Raw genomic sequence first — 20,592 nt, forward strand, 5'->3', positions numbered from 1 at the left:
TATCTGACCAGAAATGCTCCAGTTCATTATTCACAGTCCTCAAGGTAAAAACAGAATTTGACCCTATCATTCTCCTACTCAATTGTTCACTGGCTCCTCTACAACTACAGGGACAAGTCTTTATGAGGGAGAGAAACATGGGCTTCAGAGTACATGCAATTTTTTTAGTGTTTCACTATGCTTATATTACACACTTTTTTGACACTATCCAATAGGTCTGTGATCAAAGCATGTTAAAACTCGCTAACCTATTAAATTCAAATGAGTCAGTGTGATTCAAAAGCTTTTCAGCCTTTCTAACCTATTAAATTCAAATGAGTCAGTGTGATTCAAAAGCTTTTCAGCCTTTCATGACCCATGCCTGCATCCTATGCCCCATGCCTTGTGCCATTCTGAGCACACCACGATTTCAAACTTTTATCATTATATCCATATTACCTCCACCTAGAAAAGAATGCCCAACAGGCCTCTCATAGGCCTGACAAACACCTACTCATCTTGTCAAAGGGTTTAATATCACCTCCGCCCAGAAATTTTCCCCAACCTACTAAGGGTTGCCTACTTGGTTGCTCCCTTTACCGATTCTCTAAGCACTTTATACAAACATACACAACTACTTTTCAACCGTCTAAATAATGGTCCAAACATGTTGTCTAAAATACGACTTTTCCTTAGACTCTACAGACTATTTCTAAGAGAAGATATATTTATAATCTAAGACTTTCCATGTTTCTTTTCATCTAGACTTTCAAAGGAACCAGACATCCATTGGGAGTAAATGTACCTAGTTCTATTTTCAGTTTCTACACAAAATACCTCAAGCATGTAAACAAGATTTGTCCCTCTAAGATCTAGCATCTGCAATGTCAATAAAACCAACACAACACTGAAGGGGTAATCAAACCTAAGAATTCAAAAATCTTCATAGAAAAAAAGGACTCTCGTACTTCCTACACAAGTCTACTCGGTTTACCTGTTTAAACACTGATGTATATATACTACAAATTTGAGAACATTCCTCTCATTATTCATTAAACACCCTCTCACTCAAAAATATCTCTTTATAAAGGTATACACCATATAAAGAGAATCACAGTGACTGGTTCTCTCCAGGGGCACAGGATGGGAGTATGAGGTCCCTTCACTTACCATTTTTCAAATGTGTATCATCTGATTTTTTTTAAAACAATGTTACGTATTACTTTAGCAATCAGAAAAATATAATGAAAAGTGAAAAAAGCCATATTCTATGCTATGCTATTTAAGAAAAAAGTTTAACTATGCAACTACTTTAATATATTATTCTTACCAGATTTAAGACCTGAAATTTTGAAGATGGCACTTGGTTTCCCATTCGTGACAAATCCTAGGAGTTGCCATACTGGCATTCCATTAGAATCAGGATAGGAAAAGTAGACAGAGCCTCCCATTCCTTCAGGAAATGGGACTGTTCCCAGCATAAAAACCACCACATGGTTGATATTTTCATAATCAGGCAAGTCAAAAACAAATTTATCCTCTGCCACTTGCTGTGCAGCTGTTTGCACCTAGAAAATAAGAAACTCACCTTAGTTCAATAGTTTGATAAGTTACTATAGCCCTTTTAGTGTTGCTGTAAGCCCTGTTAAAAGATACAGTTGACTACTGTCATCATGCCAAGCCTAACACTGGGTGAATCTGATACTCTAATTATGGAATTACCAAATACACCAGAGAGTGCTAACTTTAATAGAAAACCTAAAAATATATATCTAGGCTTAAAATGATTTAATGAATGCAATCTTTTAAAAACATGACTAAATTATTTGAGAAGAGCCCAGGAAAGACTATATTTAAATAATAAATCACTACAGCTTCAAAATGTTATAAAAATGAAACACCACACCATGAAAGCCTTATCTTCTAGTTTGAAGGTAAAGAAACTCCAGGTAATTAAAATGAGTAAGCAATCCATAAGTAGTTACTGTCAATTCTCATTATTTGCAGATTCCCTATTTGTCATTTTGCCTACTCACTAAAATATATTTGTAACCCCCAAATTACTAACCTTCAGTTCAAATACGGAGAATAAAACAAAGGAAGAAAGAACATAAACCAAACTGCCCATATTAGTATTAAATTCAATTTTATCAGTTTTTGGCATGCACACAATCTTAAAGGCATGTAAAATTATGGTACGTACAAATCCTCAAGCAAAATAAACATTTCTTAATGCCAACTCTGTCAAAAGCACCAGACATTCTGTAAATATGTATTATGACAGTCTAATCCTCAACCCGAGGTAAAAAAAAAAGGACCTCTTTTACTTAAGAAAAGTTTTCAAGGAAAGAAAATTGACTTCCTAATTTTAGATTAGATGGACTTTTTTAGTAAAAGAATAATATTGTTAAGTGCTGAGGTACTCTAGGTCTCTTTACCCTTTATTTCGATTAACATGTTCAAATACTGCAGAATTAAGAGTCAAACGCTGTGAAAAAACGTTGCCATCAACGAACCCCTCCTGGATATCCATTACAGAGATGAGGTAATAAGTAAATAGACAAAGGCACTGCGGTAACTAAATTCCCTGCAAATTAGTTAACAACACGAATTCCATGGGGCCTTTCTATTCTTCAGGAAAAATCACACACATTTTAAAGGTCATTCATTAATGAAATTCATCCTCAGATTCCGCGGGTGGGCTGGTCATTTTTCCTATCAAGGGCAGATGCAATCCAAACTTTTCACCAGTGTTATCTCCTACCAGCGCCAAAAGGCACCTCTCAGCCATTTAAGGGACAGACAAATTTTCTGAGGATAGCCAGGTCCAATTTCTCTCTCTAGTTCCTTACACTGTGTACAGTCTACATTGTTTAAAACGAATTGATGAAAAACTTAACAAAGAAACTGCAACATTTAACAAAGCAGGGAGAAAACATAAAAAGAACTCTTGGTGAAAAAATAATCAGGTCTGAAATGAATCTGAATGGTTTCTACGAAGGCAAGCAAGATTCACCCTCCAGATTATTCCTCAACAATTCCAGGTACTTATCTTATTTACCTAACAATTCATCAAGGAAGGCAATCTCTCTCTCTCTCTCTTTTTTTGTTTTGCAATCTCTTTTTTACGCAATAAGGAAACTCGCTGCTCACATCATTTTGGAGTCATCACTGGCACGGCTCCCGATTAAGTTTCACGAATTTCTACCAAGCAACTTCAAATTACGTTAACCCTATTTTTATTAGAACCCTTCCAAAGGGACCCAGAAGTTAAACACTGACCGAACATCTTAACCTTCGACAGGCTGGACACTACCGGCTAGATCAAATTTACCTCGAATTCCCTTTCTGAGCTCAGGCGAGTATTTATACTGCCAACTGAGCTTAAGTTCCTCAACTGCAAAAGAAAACGAGAAGCACCACCTCACTAGTTACCGCTTAAGTTTGGGGTGCCAAAAAAGCGCTACGAAGAAAGCTGAAATGAAGCGCAGTGAACAAAAGGCGTGCGCTGCCTAGAGTAAGGCACACTCAAGAAGAGGCAGTGAATACTGGGACTACTGTCAAGAGCGCTGGGGGCAAAGAAGGGCGCAAACCCAGCCTCCACGCTCACGCTCTCCGCCGGAAAGCAGATGGAAGGGGTCTTCCCCGAACCCGGCGCACCCCCACCCCCACTCCCAGTGGCCTCGCCCTTGGGGTGTCGCCCCCTTCCTAAGACCATCCGACCCTTTCCTCACCAGCCTGCCCGCCACCAAGCAGCCGAACATGGCGGCGGCGACTCCCCTCGGCCGGCAAGGATCCGAGGCCAAGGACTAGAAGTCCTGGGGCTACTGCCGTGGTCGAGCCCAAGAACCTTCCAGAACGTGGAATAGGCCTCCTGCCCCTCAGCTACATAGTGACGAGGACAGGGGCAGGAACGCCTTCTGCCTCCGCGACCTCTAACCCCCAGTTTCCTAACCAGTGCCTCTCAGACGACGAGTACTTCCGGGGCTTTAGACAGGTGGGCCGGTTCCGGCTAAGACTACAAGTCCCAGGAAGCCCTGCGTCGGCTTCCGGGAAGGGGGCGCGCGGTATTTGCCCTTTGGATTGATGGTCCGCACTCAAATGAGCGGTTTCAAAGCAGGCTGGAGGTGTTGCTCACGTTTGTGTTACATTTCAGCGATTACATTGCGCTTTTACAATCATTTCTCTGGATCTTTTCAAAAACCGTGTGAGTTGGTTATTATTATCTGCATTTTGTGGGCGAGGAAATTGCCCAGAGTGACCAGCCCCAAATCTTCACACAGCACTCAGGGACGGAATTTAAATCCAAGTCCTGATTCAAATCCGAGTTTCTTTCTGCTATCAGTCAGTCAGTCAGTTCAGTTGCTCAGTCGTGTCCGACTCTTTGCGACCCCATGGACTGCAGCATGCCAGGTCTCCCTGTCCATCACCAACTCCTGGAGCTTACTCAGACTCGTCCATTGAGTCAGTGATGCCGTCCAACCATCTCATCCTCTGTCATCCCCTTCTCCTCCCACCTTCAGTCTTTCCCAGCATCAGGGTTTTTTCCAGTGCGTCAGTTCTTCGCATCAAGTGGCCAAAGTATTGGAGTTTCAGCTTCAGCATCAGTCCTTCCAATGAATATTCAGGACTGATTTCTTTTAGGATGGTCTGGTTGGATCTCCTTGCAGTCCAAGGGACTCTCAAGAGTCTTCTCCAGCACCACAGTTCAAAAGCATTAATTCTTCGGCGCTCAGCTTTCTTTATAGTCCAACTCTCACATCCATGCATGACTACTGGAAAAACCATAGCTTTGACTAGAAGGACCATTGTTGGCAACCTCTTGATAAAGCTTTCTGCTATATGTTAGCTGAAAATTACTGATTTTTAATCAGCTGTTTTGTACTTATTGACATTTTTTTTTTGTAGTTCTTTACAACTTCACTTGGCTTCTCCATTTATTTGCTGTAAAAAAAAAATTGTAAGCAAGTTGTATAGTAATATCCTTGTACTTTAATGGCATCTGTGTAAAATAAGAATAATTGTGTCTGTCTCCTGGGATTGCTGTGAGGGTTAAATGAGTTTAAGCCCTTAGAACTTGGCAGTACTTCACTAAAGGCTGTTTTGTTGTAAAATGTCGTGTCTTGTTTTGTCTGTGAATTTGCAGAAAAGGTTCACAGCCAGAAGAACCGGTGTCAAGTACTGACTGCCACCAGTACTGTTCTGTGTTTCAAAACTTCAGTTCCCTTTCCTCTCCAATAGGGAGATAAGGTATCCCCTTTGTGAAGGTCTCTGCTCAACTTGAAATATCTGAGCTTAGTCCACCAGGAACCAGCACGTTTATCCCAGGTTTGTATGTGGAGGATCAGAGTATTTGAACAGTAGTCCTCTGGTCTCCACTCCAGCACCATAGACTTGGACCATCTGTCTGTCTCAGATACTTCTTTGAATAGCCAAGCCAAAGATTAATAGATAGAAGAGGATCTTTCTACCAGTGTCTCCAGCTTTCTGCCTAAGAAGTCCCAGAATCTTCAGAATAAGAAGGCCATTCATATGAGACTATTTCATGAGTGGCAGACAAACTGCCTGGACTCAGAGCCCATCTCTGTCATTAATTAGTTTATAATCTTAGGCCAGCTAACCTAACACTACCTTTTCCTCCTTTTCACCATGTATAGAATGAGATAGTAATAAGGTTCTTATAAACGTTATTACATGTAAAGTAGTAGCCAGATTATTTGTTGTTGTTCAGTTGCCAAGTTGTGTCTGACTCTTTGCAGTCCCATGAACTGCAGCATGCCATGCTTCGCTGTCCTTCTCTATCTTCCAGAGTTTGTTCACACCCATGTTCCTTGAGTGGGTGATGCCATCCAACCACCACATCCTCTGTCACCCCCCCCCCTCAGTCTTTTCCAGCATCAGGGTCTTTTCCAGTGAATCAGCTCTTTGCATCAGGTGGCCAAAGTATTGGAGCCTCAGCCTCAGCATCAGTCCTTCCAATGAATATTCAGGGTTGATTTCCTTTAGGATTGACTAGTTTGATCTTCTGGTCCAAGGGACTCTAAAGAGTCTTCTCAAGCACCACATCCAAAATCAGTTATTACTTTTCTTAATTTTTCATGCATTCATATCCATCTTGTACCCTTTGAAATAATAAATTAATATATTGGTCTCTACCTTATGTTTCCTACACAGGGCTCCTATAATTCCCAAGTAATGAGTGCTAGGAGCATCTTTTTTTCTAATGAGGAACTCTGGGTAGGTTCCTGGGTGGCTCTTAGATTGTGGTTCATCACCAGAAACATGAACCCTCATTAGAAGCTTGGAATTTTCAGCCCCTCCCCCCATTCTATAGAAAGGGGAGAGGGTTTGGAAATGGAATTAATGGATCATGCTTACATGAGGAAGCCCCCATAAAATTCCAGTAGTATGGTGTTTGGAGAACTTCCAGGTTGATGAATATGTCCATGTACCAGGATGCTATATATACCCCAACTCCACCAGGACAGAAGATCCTGTACTCCTAAACCTTGCCTTAGGCATCTACTCACCTGGCCGTTCATCTTTATTCTTTATCATACCTGTTAGTAAATTGGTAAATGTAAGTAGTGTTTCCCTGAGTTCTGTGAGTTGTTCCAGTCAATAATCAAATTCAAGGGGAGGAAGGTATGGAAACCTTTTTTTTTTTTTTGTAGCCATGTTGAACAGAAGTTGTGGGTAACCTGGGACTAACTACTTGTGATTGGCATCTGAAGGGGGGGCCTGAGGGGCTGAGCCCTTACCTGTGGGATGTGATACTGTCTCCAGGTGTGTCAGGATTGGGTTGAATGGTAGGACTGAGCTGGTGTCACAGAACTGCCTGATGTAGGAAAAACAGTGTGGTCGTAGTGTGAAAGTAAAGAAGAAGCATGGAAGGAGACCAGGTTTTTTCTTTTACATACTGTAACTATGTATTCTGTGTATTTTGATTCTCTTAACCACTCGTAGTTTTTAACCTTTATGTGCTTATGTGACTTGTTTTATAATACTTCCTTGGAAATTTCTTACGGACCCTTCCAATTGGCTCAAATATTTTCTTCAGAAATCTTTCTATGACTCACCTGTAATTAGTCATTCCTTCTCGTACATGACAATCTTATCTAATTGATTGAGAGCTAGTTAGATTTTTGTAAACTACAGTTGCTGTTTATTAATTGGCCCAACCTTTGTTATCTGGGATTTGAGCTTTTTCTCCATTTTGCTGGTGAACTGTCTACTTCTGGGTTGGACAAAGAATTAGAGGCAATGAGTTTAGTATCCTTTCTCCAGACTATGAAATCAGCCTTCTGTTCACCATATTATATTATTTTTATTTGTTATGTTTTGGTCACAACTGCGCAGCCTGTGGGTATCTTAGTTCCTGGACCAGGGGTGGAAGCCACGCCCCCTCGAATGGAGGCACTGAGTCTTAACCACTAAACCACCAGGGAAGTCCCTTGTTTTTTAAATACAACAGTCCTTAGTAACTAAAGAGAGAAGAAGTAGATGCAGTGTATGGAAGTGAAGAAATGTGTTTCAGAGGGAAAAAAAAATCTTTCCAATAACCAGAACTCTCTGAGATAAGAATAGGCAGGCATGGGATAGTGAATTCTCCCATTCACATTGATATTTTAACCAATGCTGATATCCGCTTATATTGTTAAGGAGATTCATAGAAAACTTGGGAAAACTGACCTAGAACCTCAAAGGTACCTATCAGCTTTCAGACTACATGTGCTTCTATGGACCAAGAACAAAATCATAATTGAGTGTTGGAGAGGGAGTCGGGAACTGAATTCTGGTTTTACCTTTTCCATTAACTAGCCTAGGGATGAAGTAATTTATCTTTTTAGGTGATAGGTTTCCATACTTCTAAGAATGAGGACAATGAATTCTGATTTCAAGAGCAAAAATATTTTTCTCTTCTTCTAAGGAAAGTTTCTTCTCTAAAGCAGGGAGAACAAGAAATAAAAGCACAAACTTCTTCTCCTTTGAACTAAGAGATATGTGTAACTCCAAGTCACAAAGATATCAGTGGAAAGTAACTTAGCAAAGCAGAAGGTCAAACTCAAGTACCTATAGAGAAAGATAAATAATAATAATAAATACAAAAGAAGTTCAGGAATTGTAGATACCAGGGGCCACAGAGGGTAACAGTGAGGCAGTAGACTGAAACACGTAGATTGCTTAAAATCGACATCAGGTTTTATATCTGACCCTCTTCAACACCTCAGCCATTGGTATGAAATCTCCGGAAGAAATTGAATCAGAGAGGCCCCAGGCACTAGGAAACCAGATACTGAAAAAAAAAAAAAAGATTGCAGGGCAAGGCTGCCTTGTACAGATTAGGTCCTGAAATAGAGTACCCCATGGGAGAAGAGCACTTAGCTCACACTAATGTAGGATTGCCACCCACAGTGGGGGTGGCTTTCCAAAACATCCAGTTGGAGGGTTGGGGAGTGCTTTTTTCTGTATCATCCATGCAGAGAGGGGTATCTCTTACTAAGTCATCCATACAGGGGAGGCTGCTACTGCTGCTGCTAAGTCGCTTCAGTCATGTCTGACTCTGTGCGACCCAAATAGACGGCAGCCCACCAGGCTCCTCTGTCCCTGGGATTCTCCAGGCAAGAACACTGGAGTGGGTTGCCATTTCCTTCTCCAATACATGAAAGTGAAAAGTGAAAGTGAAGTCACTCAGTCGTGCCCGACTCTTAACAGCCCCATGGAGGAAGGTCACTTTAAAATTTTATGTAACAATCCAAAACCCTTTCATGCTTAAAATAAAAATTCAACAAACTTTTAGGAATAAAAGACAGCTTCCTCAAGCCGATAAAGAGCTTGAAATCCCACAGCTAACATCATACTTAATGGTTAATGTTGAATGCTTTCCTCCAAAGATCAGGAACAAAACAAAAATGGCTTCTCCAGCCATGTCTGTTCAACATTGTATTGGAGGTTCTACCTAAAGCAATGAAGCAAGAAAAAGAAATAAAAGGCATCCAGACTGGGAATTAAGAAATAAAATTATCTCTATTTATGACATGATTTTGTACATAGAAAATCCTAAGGAATCTACTAAAAAACGTAGTAGACGTGCTTATTAGACGTAATAAGCAAGTTCAACAAAGTTGTAAGATATAAGATCAATATACAAAGTTCAATTATATTTATAAACACTTGCAATGAACAATCCAAACATAAAAATAAGACAGTTCCACTTACAGTAGCATCAAAAAGAGTAAAACATTCCAGAAGCTATCTAAAAAACAAAATAAGAAATTAAATATCTAAGTAAATGGAAACATCCCATTTTCATGGATCTGCAGAGTTAATATTATTAAGATGGCAATATTCCCTAAATTGGTCTATAGATTCAATGCAGTCTCTATCAGAATCTCAGCTATTTTTGTAGAAATTAGCAATTTGATTCTAAAATTTATAAAGAATTGCAAGAGACCCAGAATAGCCTGAACTATCTTGCAAAAAAGAACAAACTAGGAAGATTAATGGCTTTCCAGATGGTAATAATGGTAAAGAATCCACCTGCCAATGCAGGAGACGTAAGATATGCGGGCTTGATCTCTGTGTCAGGAAGATCCCCTGGAGAAGAAAATGGCAACTCGCTCCAGTATTCTTGCCTGGAGAATCTCATGGACAGAGGAGCCTGGTGGGCTATAGACCATGGGGTCGCAAAGAGTCAGACACGACTGAGCATCTGAGCAAGGAGAATTAACACTTTCCAATTTCGTAAGTTATAGCAAAGCAATGATAATGGAGACAGTGCAGTATTGGGACAAAAATCAGTGTGTTAAACAATGGAATAGAATAGAGCATCCAGAAATAAATGGTTATGTCTGTGGTCCACTGATTTTCAACAGAAGTGCCAAGATCATTCAGTTGAGGAAGGAAGGTCTTTTCAACAAAGATTCTGGGACAACTGGATAGTCACATGCAAAATAATGAAATTGAACCCTTTCCTAATACCATATATAAAAATTAACTCAAAATAGATCAAAGATCTAAATGTAAAAACTAAAACTATCAAACTCTTTGAAGAAAACAGGGGTAAATCTTCATTAATTTGGGTTTGGCAAAGAATTCTTAGATATAACACCAAAAGTATGAGCAAAAAGCCAAAAAATAGATCATCTGAATTTCATAAAAATTGAGTTAATTAAAAAAAAAAATTAAAACTCTGGTGCTTCCAAAGAAATCATCAAAAATGTGAAAAGACCACCACAGAACTGGATAAAGTATTTGCAAACTGTATATCTGATAAGGGACTTGTATCTAGGTCAGATAAAGGACTTTTACAGTTTAAAAAGACAACCCAATTTTTAAATGGACAAAGGATCTTGTATTAATTTTCTAGGGCCGCCATAAAAATTACCACGAGATAGGTAACTTAAAGCAACAGAAATGTATTCTCTTACAATTCTGGAGTCTGAAAGTCATGATGGGTGTCAGGAGAGCAATGTGCCCTGTGGAGGCTTGAGGAAGAATCAGTTCCATGCCTCTCTTCTAACTTCTAGTGGTTGCTAGTAGTGGTGGTTTTGATTTAGTCGCTAAGTCTTGTCTGACTCTTGCAACCCCAGGGACTGTAGCCTGCCAGGCTCCTCTGTCCATAGGATTCTCGAGGCAAGAATACTGGAGTGGATTGCCATTTCCTTCTCCAGGGGATCTCCCCGACCCAGGAATCGAACCCAGGTCTCCTGCATTGCAGGTAGATTCTTTACCTACTGAGCTTTGAGTGAAGCCCAAGTAGTTGCCACTAGTCTTTGGCATTCCTTGATTTAAAAGCCTTCATTCCAAACTCTGCCTCCATTTCATATTGTGTTTCTTCTGTGTCTTTGTGTCTCTTCTTATACAGACCTCATTCATTATATTTAGAATCCTCCCTAATCCAGTATGGCCTTAACTTAAATTGATTACATCTGCAAAGACCCTAGTTCCAAAAAGATCACATTCACCGTTAACAGACTGACATAAATTCAGGGGCGGGGTGGGGGGGACTCTATTCAATTCACTATAGACATCTGAACAGACATTTCTCCAAGGAAGATATACAAATAGCCAATGAGCATATGAAAAGATGCTGGACACCACTCGTAATTAGAGTAATGCAAATAAAAACCACAGGAGATACACTTCACACACTCTGAAAGTCTAGAATCAGAAAGTCAGAAGCACAGATCTGGAACCCTTATACAGTGCTAGTGGGAATATGAGATGGTGCAGCTGCTTTGGGAAACAGATCGACAGTTCCTCAAGTGATTAGACATAGAGCCAGCATTAATTCTGCTCCTAGGTGTATACTCAAGAGAAATGAAAACAGATGTTCACAAAATAACTTGTATGTGAATGCTTATAGCAACATTATTAATGATACCCAAAAGGTAGAAACAAATGTCCACCAATGACTAAAGGGATAAACAGAATATGGTATGTTGTACAATGGAAAATTATTCGTATAGTAAATATGATTCCACCCATATGAAGTATGTAGAGAAATCTACAAAGACAGTATATTAGCAATTCCTTTTGGCTGGGGTAGGTGTGGATGTGGAGATGGTGGTGAATAGCTAAGGCGTATGGGTTTGTTGCTCAGTCATATGCGACTCTTTGTGATTCCCATGAACAGGAAAGCTTAGTAGGTTCCTCTGTCCATGGAATATTCCTGGCAAGAGGACTGGAGTGGGTTGCCATGCCCTTCTCCAGGGCATTTTTCTGACTCAGGTCTCCGGCATTGCAGGCAGACGCTTTACCCTCTGCGTCACCAGGAAACAATCGTAACTATTTTTAAGTGTACATTACAGTAGTATTAACTGATAACCTTGTCCTGCATCAGATCTGTAGAATTTTCTCATCTCGCAAAACTAGAACACTGTGCCTGTTGAACAGTTGCCCTATTCACCCTCCCCTAGATTTTTTGAGGTGATGAAAATGATCTGTTAATAAAATCGACATTAGTGATGTTTGCATATATCTGTGAATATACTAAAGACCGTTGAATTATACTTTTTTTATTTTAAAGAAACTCCTCTTTATTAAACCACTGTTAGTTGGATAAAATGGATTTGTTTTTGTTTCTGACCCCATTACTCCGCTTGTGGAATCTTAGTTCCCCGACCAGGGATTAAACTTGAGCCCGTGGCAGTGAAAATGTTGAGTCTAATCTCTGGCCCACCAGGGAATTCCCTGAATTATACATCTTAAATAGATGAATTGTATGGTATGTGAATTATATTTCAATAAAACTATTTTTTAAATCAGTACCATTTACAATAGTATTAAAATAACAACAACCTCATGTAAAGGTATCTATAAGCAAGAAGTTAGTCCTGGAGTGGGGACAGGGAGATTCCATGAAGGTCTCCCCCTGCCTGACTCTAAAATACTGACATCAAGGCTCACATACTCCAGGTAGGAGACTGAAGCATCTTTCTCAGGAAAAACTGAACACCCCAGAGACACAGCTATCTTGAAATCTACAATGACAAAATTGACAGACTGCCTAAAAATAGTGAAACATTCCAGTAAACAGCCTCTCCACATTTTTTATTTATAAATAGAACATGCCGCTAAGGATCAACACACGTATAAGGAAATTCCCTATCATGAAAGAGAAAGACCAAGGTAAATAAATATTTGGGGCAGTGGGAGCAGGGGGGCAGGTTCAGTAGAAACAAAATAGCACAAGGAGCAAAAAGACCGTAATAAAACCCTGTAGGTATTATCCAGAGAGAGAAACAGACTGTGTCACTGAAACACGAACTGAATGTATCAAAGAGGAAAGTCAGAGAACAAGGAAGAACCCCATAGAACTTACAAACAGGAGGGCTAAGAAGACAGTGTTTCAATTTTAGAAGGTTGTAAGATAAGGTCAAGGAACTTTTCCAGGGAAGAGAGGAAAATGAAAGAAACGGAAATAAAGAGAGAAATGATCTAATTAGAAGATCAGTATAGGAGGCTCAGTATTTGACTTAGTGGGAATTCTTTAAAGAATAAAAAAACACTGGACAGTAAATTATCAAATAAATACTATTTATTAAGATCCCAGAGCTGTAGGATATGACTCTCCAGAAGGAAAAAGGCTCACTGACTACCCACCAATATAAACAGAACCCACACCAAGGCTCATCCTCATGAAATTTCAGAACATGGAACTAAATAGAGATTCCATGAAGCTAAAATAAAAAATTATATACAATGATTGCAGGCCAAAGTGAATTGACCTCTGTGTAGCAACCTTGAAAGCTAAAAGCTAAAAGTGCCTTCATTATTCTGAGTGCAAATTATTTCCTATATTGAACTCAATCAGATCAGATCAGTCGCTCAGTCCTGTCCGACTCTTTGCAACCCCATGAATCGCAGCACACCAGGCCTCCCTGTCCATCACCAACTCCCGGAGTTCACCCAGACTCACATCCATCGAGTCAGTGATGCCATCCAGCCATCTCATCCTTTGTCGTCCCCTTCTCCTCCTGCCCCCAATCCCTCCCAGCATCAGAGTCTTTTCCAATGAGTCAACTCTTCACATGAGGTGGCCAAAGTACTGGAGTTTCAGCTTTAGCATCATTCCTTCCAAAGAAATCTCAGGGCTGATCTCCTTCAGAATGGACTGGTTGATCTCCTTGCAGTCCAAGGGACTCTCAAGAGTCTTCTCCAACACCACAATCCAAGTATAGGACAGACTGGGCTTCCCAGATGGCACGGTGGTAAAGAATCTACCTGACAATGCAGGAGACACAGGAGCTTCGGATTCCATCCCTGGCCAGGAAAGATGTCCTGGAGAAGGAAATAGCAACCCACCCAGTATTCTTGCCTGAAATATTAGATGGACAGAGGAGCCTGGCAGGCAATGGTCCATGGAATCACAAAGAGCCAGACATGACTGAGCCGACTGAGCATGGATGCAAGGAAAGATATTTTCAGACCTGTAAAATCTAAAAAAAAAAAAAAAAAAAAAAATTGCCTCCCATATATCCTTTTCTCAGTAAGTTACTGGATGTTCTCCTCCCAAACAAGGGAAGAAACAATAAAGAGGAAGACCTGAGACGAGATCCAGATTCAGAACACTAGAGAGTCCACTAAGGAGAAGGATAAAGAGAATTTCAAAAGTGATGGCAAGATAAGTTCCAATAGATAAAGCCCAGAGCACCCAATTCAGGAATTTCTTGAAAGGGATTTATTTTTCAGTTAGAAAAAAAATGAATCAATTATTTGACATGTCTGACAACATGAAAAGTTATAGAGAGAGGTGTTTCCTGGAGTTGGTGGATGGAGGAAGCCTTAGCCTAAGTCAGATAGTCATACTAAAGCCGAAAAAGAGGCAGTTATGTAGGCCAGTGCAAATAAAATGACTTAGCACCCAACAATATTTACGTGAATGTATTTGTTCTGTATGGCTGCTGTAACAAAATGCCACAAATTTGCTGGCTTAACGCAGCAAGCATTCTCTTACTGTTCCAGAGGTCAGAAGGCTGAAATCAATTTCCCCTGGCTGAAAACAAGTTGTCACCGAGGCTGTAGTTGTCATCCAGAGGCTCTAGGGGAGAATCTCTTCTCTTGCCTCATCCAGATCCTTGAGCTGAGTTCTTGGCTTTCTCCATTTTTAGAGTCAGCAGAGGGGCTTCTTGCTTCAGCCCTCACATTGCCTCTTCTGTCAGATGTCACTCTGCTTCCCTTTTAAGAAGATACTTGTGATGGCATTTAATATCCAATGAAATAATTCAACATAATCTCCCATCTCAAGATCCTTAGCTTAATCACATTGGCAAAATCTCTTTTGCCAAATAAAGTAACATCCACAGGTCCTGACTATTTAGGGTTAGGGATTAGGACCTGGCTATTTGGGGAGAGCCTTATTTAGCCTGTTACCACTATCTTAAAAAAAACTCCAAATGTGGGTTAACTAGACAACGTTAAGAAGATAGGAGAACAATGGAAAAATAATATGAATATGAATCACTTTACTGTATCAACAGAAATTAGCACAACATTGTAAATCAATTATGCTTTATAAAGTAAATTTATTTTTTAGAAAGATGAGAGAAAAAGAAAGGACGTGTGGATAGCTAAAATCCTCTTCTAACATAGTCAAAATATGCCAAAACTAATGAATGAATCAGGATAGAACAACAATTGCATATAGGCACAGGGTAAATAGAAGAAGAAACAGCTAAGAATGTTGAAAGTGCTTGCTTCTGGGGAATAGATCATGCGCAGAAAACCACAGTATTTTGCTTAAAAACTTTTTTACCATATTTGATTTTTTTAAATTGTATATATGCCTATATTATATTAATAACAAAATCTGATTTTATAAAAGTGAGAAAAGGAAGTGGACTGTATAATCTTTAAAATTACCATCAGTGAATATTCCGTGAGCCTCTACCTCTTTAACATTATTGTTTTCAGTAACAGCCTCACAGCCTCTGAACTTCTGATGCCTAAAACAAATCATTAATACCAATCATATGGTACAAGAAGTTCAGCTCAGAAAAAGATATATTGGTGGTTTAAAACTTTCCACGTGATAGTTCTGTCCTGAAGGGAGATCTGAATGGCTTTCTGCTGTTACTCATCTTCTCACCTGTGAATCTGTACATGCTAAGTCACTTCAGTTGTGTCTGACTCTTTGCAGCGCCGTGGACTGTAGCCTGCCAGGCTCCTCTGACCATGGGACTCGCCAGGCGAGTACGCTGGAGTGGGTTGCCATGCCCTCCTCCAGCGGATCTTCCCAAACCAAGTAGATTGCAAAAATAGCACAAATTGTTCCTCTTCCTGTGTCCATGATCGTGCAGTATGACTTTCCAGAGACAGAGTCTGTCTGTTTACCCTCTTAGCCTTCTTACTTGATCTGAGCAAAAGAATACAACAGAAGTGATGTTATGCCCTTTCCACGCCCACACCTCAAAAATATTTGCAAGCGGATGCTCTAGTTCTTGGAACTCTGTCACTCTGCTGCAGGAACAGCCCAAGGATAGCTCACTGGATAACAAGAGATATCTGGCCTCATTACCTTAGCCAACAACCAGTCAAACCCCAGGAGCAGAGCTACCTGACTTGAAGCTCATCAGACACAGGAGTGAACCCTGTCAAGACCAGAAGAATCACTCAGCTGAGCTCAGCCCAAACAGAATCATAAGATAAATAAATTTGAGATGTTTTGTTATGCAGCAAAAGGTAACTTCTATGGAGTTCTGTCACTATCTGTAATCACCTTTTATTGATTAATTTTCCTTCCCTATAATGAATACTGGTAGTTATCTGTTTAACATCCATTTCCCCCCTTCTTCCTTGTTAACCACAGTTTGGTTCAGGAACCCCTCCTCTGTAAGACTCAGGAGCCCCAGAAGAAGACCCTGCTTAATCTAATTGACAAATTTCCATTCCTTTGGCAGTGACTGTTTTAGGGTCAATCCTATAACCCAATTCTGGTCAGCGACACCTGAGAGGAAGTCTGCTGCGAGCTTTTGAGAAAGATTTCTTGGTCTTAAGAAAGTCACACGAAAAGTTGGTCACTTTCTCTCTCTGTTTGATATATCTGAAAATGACACCTGGAGTTGGAGCAATCATCTTGAAACAACCTGAGAACAATCTGAGAAAAAAACACAATCAAGAAGGCAGAGTAAAGAGATAAAAATAACTTTGTTGTTACAGCTGATGTTCTAATGAACACAACTCTCACTAGGATATAAGCTCCAAGAGGGCAGAGCACGAGTCTGGTTTGCCTGCTGCTGTATCTCTGGTGACAAGCTCAGCATCTACCCTCTAGTACATGCCGAAGAATTGATGCTTTTGAACCGTGGTGTTGGAGAAGACTCTTGAGAATCCCTTGGACAGCAAGGAGATCCAACCAGTCCATCCTAAAGGAGATCAGTCCTGGGTGTTCTTTGGAAAGACTGATGTTGAAGCTGAAACTCCAATACTTTGGCCACCTGATGTGAAGAACTGACTCATTTGAAAAGACCCTGATGCTGGGAAAGATTGAGGGCAGGAGGAGAAGGGGATGACAGAGGATGAGATGGCTGGGTGGCATCACCAACTCAATGGACATGGGTTTGGGTGGACTCCGGGAGTTGGTGATGGACAGGGAGGCCTGGTGTGCTGCAGTTCATGGGGTCACAAAGAGTCGGACACAACTGAGCAACTGAACTGAACTGAACTGAAGCATCTCATTTGCTGAACGAATGGAAGTATATTGATAATCACTGAGTATGTCTGCATTTGACACTTGATTAGATGTCATAAAGATCTAATTAGGGAGACTATACTTTTGAATATTTACTTATTTGTTTGGCTGTGCTGGGTCTTAGTTGTGGCACAAGCAATCTCTTTAGTCACAGCATGTGGGATCTAGTTCCCTGACCAGGGATCGAACCCGAGCACTTTGCATTGGGAGCGTAGCCACTGGACCACCAGGGAAGTCCCCAAGCCTGACTATTCCTGCTGTGAACCCTTCAGGAAAAGGACTGTTTGCTCCCCCAGTACCGTGCGGATAGTAGATTCTCTGCACGTTTGTTGAGATGGTCTGTGTTCCAGAATATTCTGCCAACTCTCCAGCAGAGGGTGCACACAGCCAGGTGTTCTGGCACTAGGCACTCTCCTTTATCTGCTCACTCACCCCTCTTCTGCCAGCTTCCCCGCTAGGAGCTAAAGACCACAGCAATGCCTGCGTGGGAGCTTAGAAGGGACTTTTCCATAAATTCAGAACCTCAGCATCTGTGCTGTCCCAGCTTCCAGCACCTGTTAGAGAAGGCTGAGGACATGCTTCTGTCAACTGAAAAATTGACAAGGTCAATAAATAGTTCAAGGTCAAATAAATGTTTTTCTGTAAAAGGCCAGGTAACAAATGTTTTGGGCTTCCTGAGCTGGAAGGTCTTTGTGCTGACATGCCCTTGTAACACCAAGACTTGTGGAACCAAGCAGCCCCAGAGAACACCCTCCTTCTGTGCTTCTGGTTATGCAAGATAATACATTCCTTTATTGTTTAATCCAATTTTAGCTGACTTCGTTGTTAATTAAAGCTGAGGATAGAATTAACACAACCATCCACAACTAGAATATAAGTTCCCAGAGGGCAGGGAACTTAAAAGTATATACATAAGACAGTAAGTAAAATAAGTAAAATGAAGGGTGTGGCTGTGTCCTGAAAACTTGACCCCAAGGACTGCTGGCCAGATTCGGCTGAGCCTGCTTTAGGTCAACCAAGCAGTGGTTTTCACTCTCAAGTTTGACAGAATCAACTGTAGGGTTTGTTCAAACACTGATGGATGGGCTTCCAGACTTGATTCAGCAGGTCTGGAGTTAGACAATTTTAATTTCTAACCAGTTAAGAGTTGCCAATATCTTTAATGTGAATTTCAGATAAATCGTGAATAACTTTTAATTATAAGTATGTTGTAAGTGGGGCTTCCTAGGAGGCGCAGTAGTAGAGAACCCACCTGCCAACGTAGGAGACTCAAGAGACGCGGGTTCCATCCCTGGGTAGGGAAGATCCCCTGGAGGAGGAAATGGCAACACACTCCAGTATTCTTGCCTGGAGAATCCCAGGGACAGGGGAGCCTGGTGGTCTGTACAGTCCGTGGGGGTCACAGAGTCGGACATGACCAAGAAACTGAACACACACACGCTTGTTGCTAAGTATTGCATTATTTATTGTTTTATCTGAAATTCAAACTTAATTTGGCATCCTGTGTCTTATTGCTAAGTCTGGCAGCCCCTAGGCAAGTTCCCAAGTGATGCTAATGCTGCTGGTCTGGGAACTGCCCTTTGAGAAACACCAACCCGTGTAATCTTATACATACTAGAGCTTTCTAGTTCAGAGGTCTTTTTTTTTTTTTTTCTTAAATGACAATTTCTTTTTAAATGTATTTATTTTATGGCTGTGCTGGGTCTTTGTGGCAACATGCAGGCCTTCTCCAGTTGCAGTGAGCAGGGGCTCCTCTTTAGTGCGGCTCACCACAACTCATTCCAGTGGTTTCTCTTGTTGCAGAGCACAGGCTCTAGGCACGTGGGCTTCAGTAGCTGTGGCTGTCAGGCTATAGAGTCCCGGCTCAGTAGTTGTGGTGTGTGGGCTTAACTGTCTCATGGTATGTGGGATCTTTCCAGACCAGGAATCAAACCCGTGTTCCCTGCACTCAGGCAGATTCTTCACCACTGAGCCACCAGGGAAGCCCATTCAGAGGTCTTAATGCTGGAGTAAAGTAAATGCCTACCACCACTACTCAAGAATCTGAACACTCAGTCTGTACAGGTGAACATGTTCCTCCTTTATTCAGAAAAGGATTTTTTTGCCAGAACTAGATGCTTTAAATATGCACTAATTTTAAACACGTATCGATTTATTGCGCACTTAGAATGGGAGAGTTTGTTTCTAGGCTCTAGATATAAAAAAGGAAAATAGGAACAAGGGTGATCAGGCCCCTTGCTCCAGTAGAGCTGGTGTTTGGTAGCTGTCCAGGGGTAGATATGACTTGGCATCCGTCTGAGGAATTACTGGTCTGCACATTGTCGGATATTTACTTAAAACACATAAACTATGTTGTCTGTCATCATGCCTATAACCAGGGGCCCTGGAGTTAGAAATTAGTTCACATCTCAGCCCTGCCTGCCACTTACAACACTGCGGCAAAGTATTTAACAACGTTACTCCTCCGATTCCTCATTTGTAAAATTGGGACAATAATTTATTCTTCATGAAGTTGTTGAATGGTAAGTAAAATAATTCATATAAGGAACTTAGCATAGTACATGGTAGGGAATAAGATGGTCAGTACTCAACTAATAGTACAGCTACTATGATGGAAAATTCAGTGGTTTTCAAAGTGTGGTCCCTGGGCCAACAGCATCAACAGACTCATGATCCTTTTAAAAATGCAAACTCTCTGGCCCCCACCCCAAACCTACCGAATAAGACACTCTGGGATGGGGCTCAGCAATGTGGGATTTACCAAACCTTCCCGATGATTCTGATGCATGTTAAAATTTGGAAAACATTGCTAAAGAAAATAGAAGCCAGGCATTGTATGTGCTAGGGGTTAAGAATATTAAGGCCAGTGATGCACAAATCTTCTCTTTTTTTTTTTTTTCTCAGGACAGCTTTACAAAGGCTTAGTGGTGTTCATGTCTCTGTTCATAAACTGAGTGTGTGTTTGTGAGTGTGTGTGTTTGTAGCCCATATGCCTGAAAGCCATTAGAAATTCACTTAAGCAAAGATTTCTTAGCTCATTTTTCTTGGGTTTTGGTTTTTCTTTCAACATTAAACATTTTTTTACTTCTTATTTTTTGGCTGCACTGGGTCTTTCTTGGCGTGAGGGGGGCCACCCTCCAGCTGTGGTACGTGGGCTTCTCATTGCAGTGGCTTCTCTGGTTATGAAACAGGGGCTCTCAGTGAACTAGCTCCATTACTTGCAGTGCATAGGCTCAGTATTTGTGGCTCACAGGCTTAGTTGTCCCATGACATGTGGAGTCTTCCTGGACCAGAGATCAAACCCCTATGCCCTGCATTGGTAGGTGGATTCTCTACCACTGGATCACCAGAGAAGTTTAGCTCATTTTTCATTCATTTCGAATTTTGTTGAATGTCTACTATGAGCCAGTGTGTTGAGA

General features: G+C 40.9%; 1 protein-coding gene across 1 annotated transcript in view; it reads right to left on the reverse strand.

Moving 5' to 3' along the window:
• Positions 1–3,978, reverse strand: part of HIKESHI (heat shock protein nuclear import factor hikeshi) — a 37,818-nt gene extending 33,840 nt beyond the window's left edge. Inside the window, exons 1-2 of the mRNA XM_061406033.1 lie at positions 3,714–3,978; positions 1,310–1,547 (exon numbers count right to left, since the gene is read on the reverse strand). Of these exons, the coding sequence (XP_061262017.1) occupies positions 1,310–1,547; positions 3,714–3,743 (268 nt within the window). The 5' untranslated portion in view covers positions 3,744–3,978. The remainder of the gene's footprint in view (positions 1–1,309; positions 1,548–3,713) is intronic.
• Between the last annotated feature and the right edge of the window lie 16,614 nt (positions 3,979–20,592).

Source organism: Bos javanicus, chromosome 29 (assembly GCF_032452875.1).
Source record: "Bos javanicus breed banteng chromosome 29, ARS-OSU_banteng_1.0, whole genome shotgun sequence".
Lineage (NCBI taxonomy): Eukaryota > Metazoa > Chordata > Mammalia > Artiodactyla > Bovidae > Bos > Bos javanicus.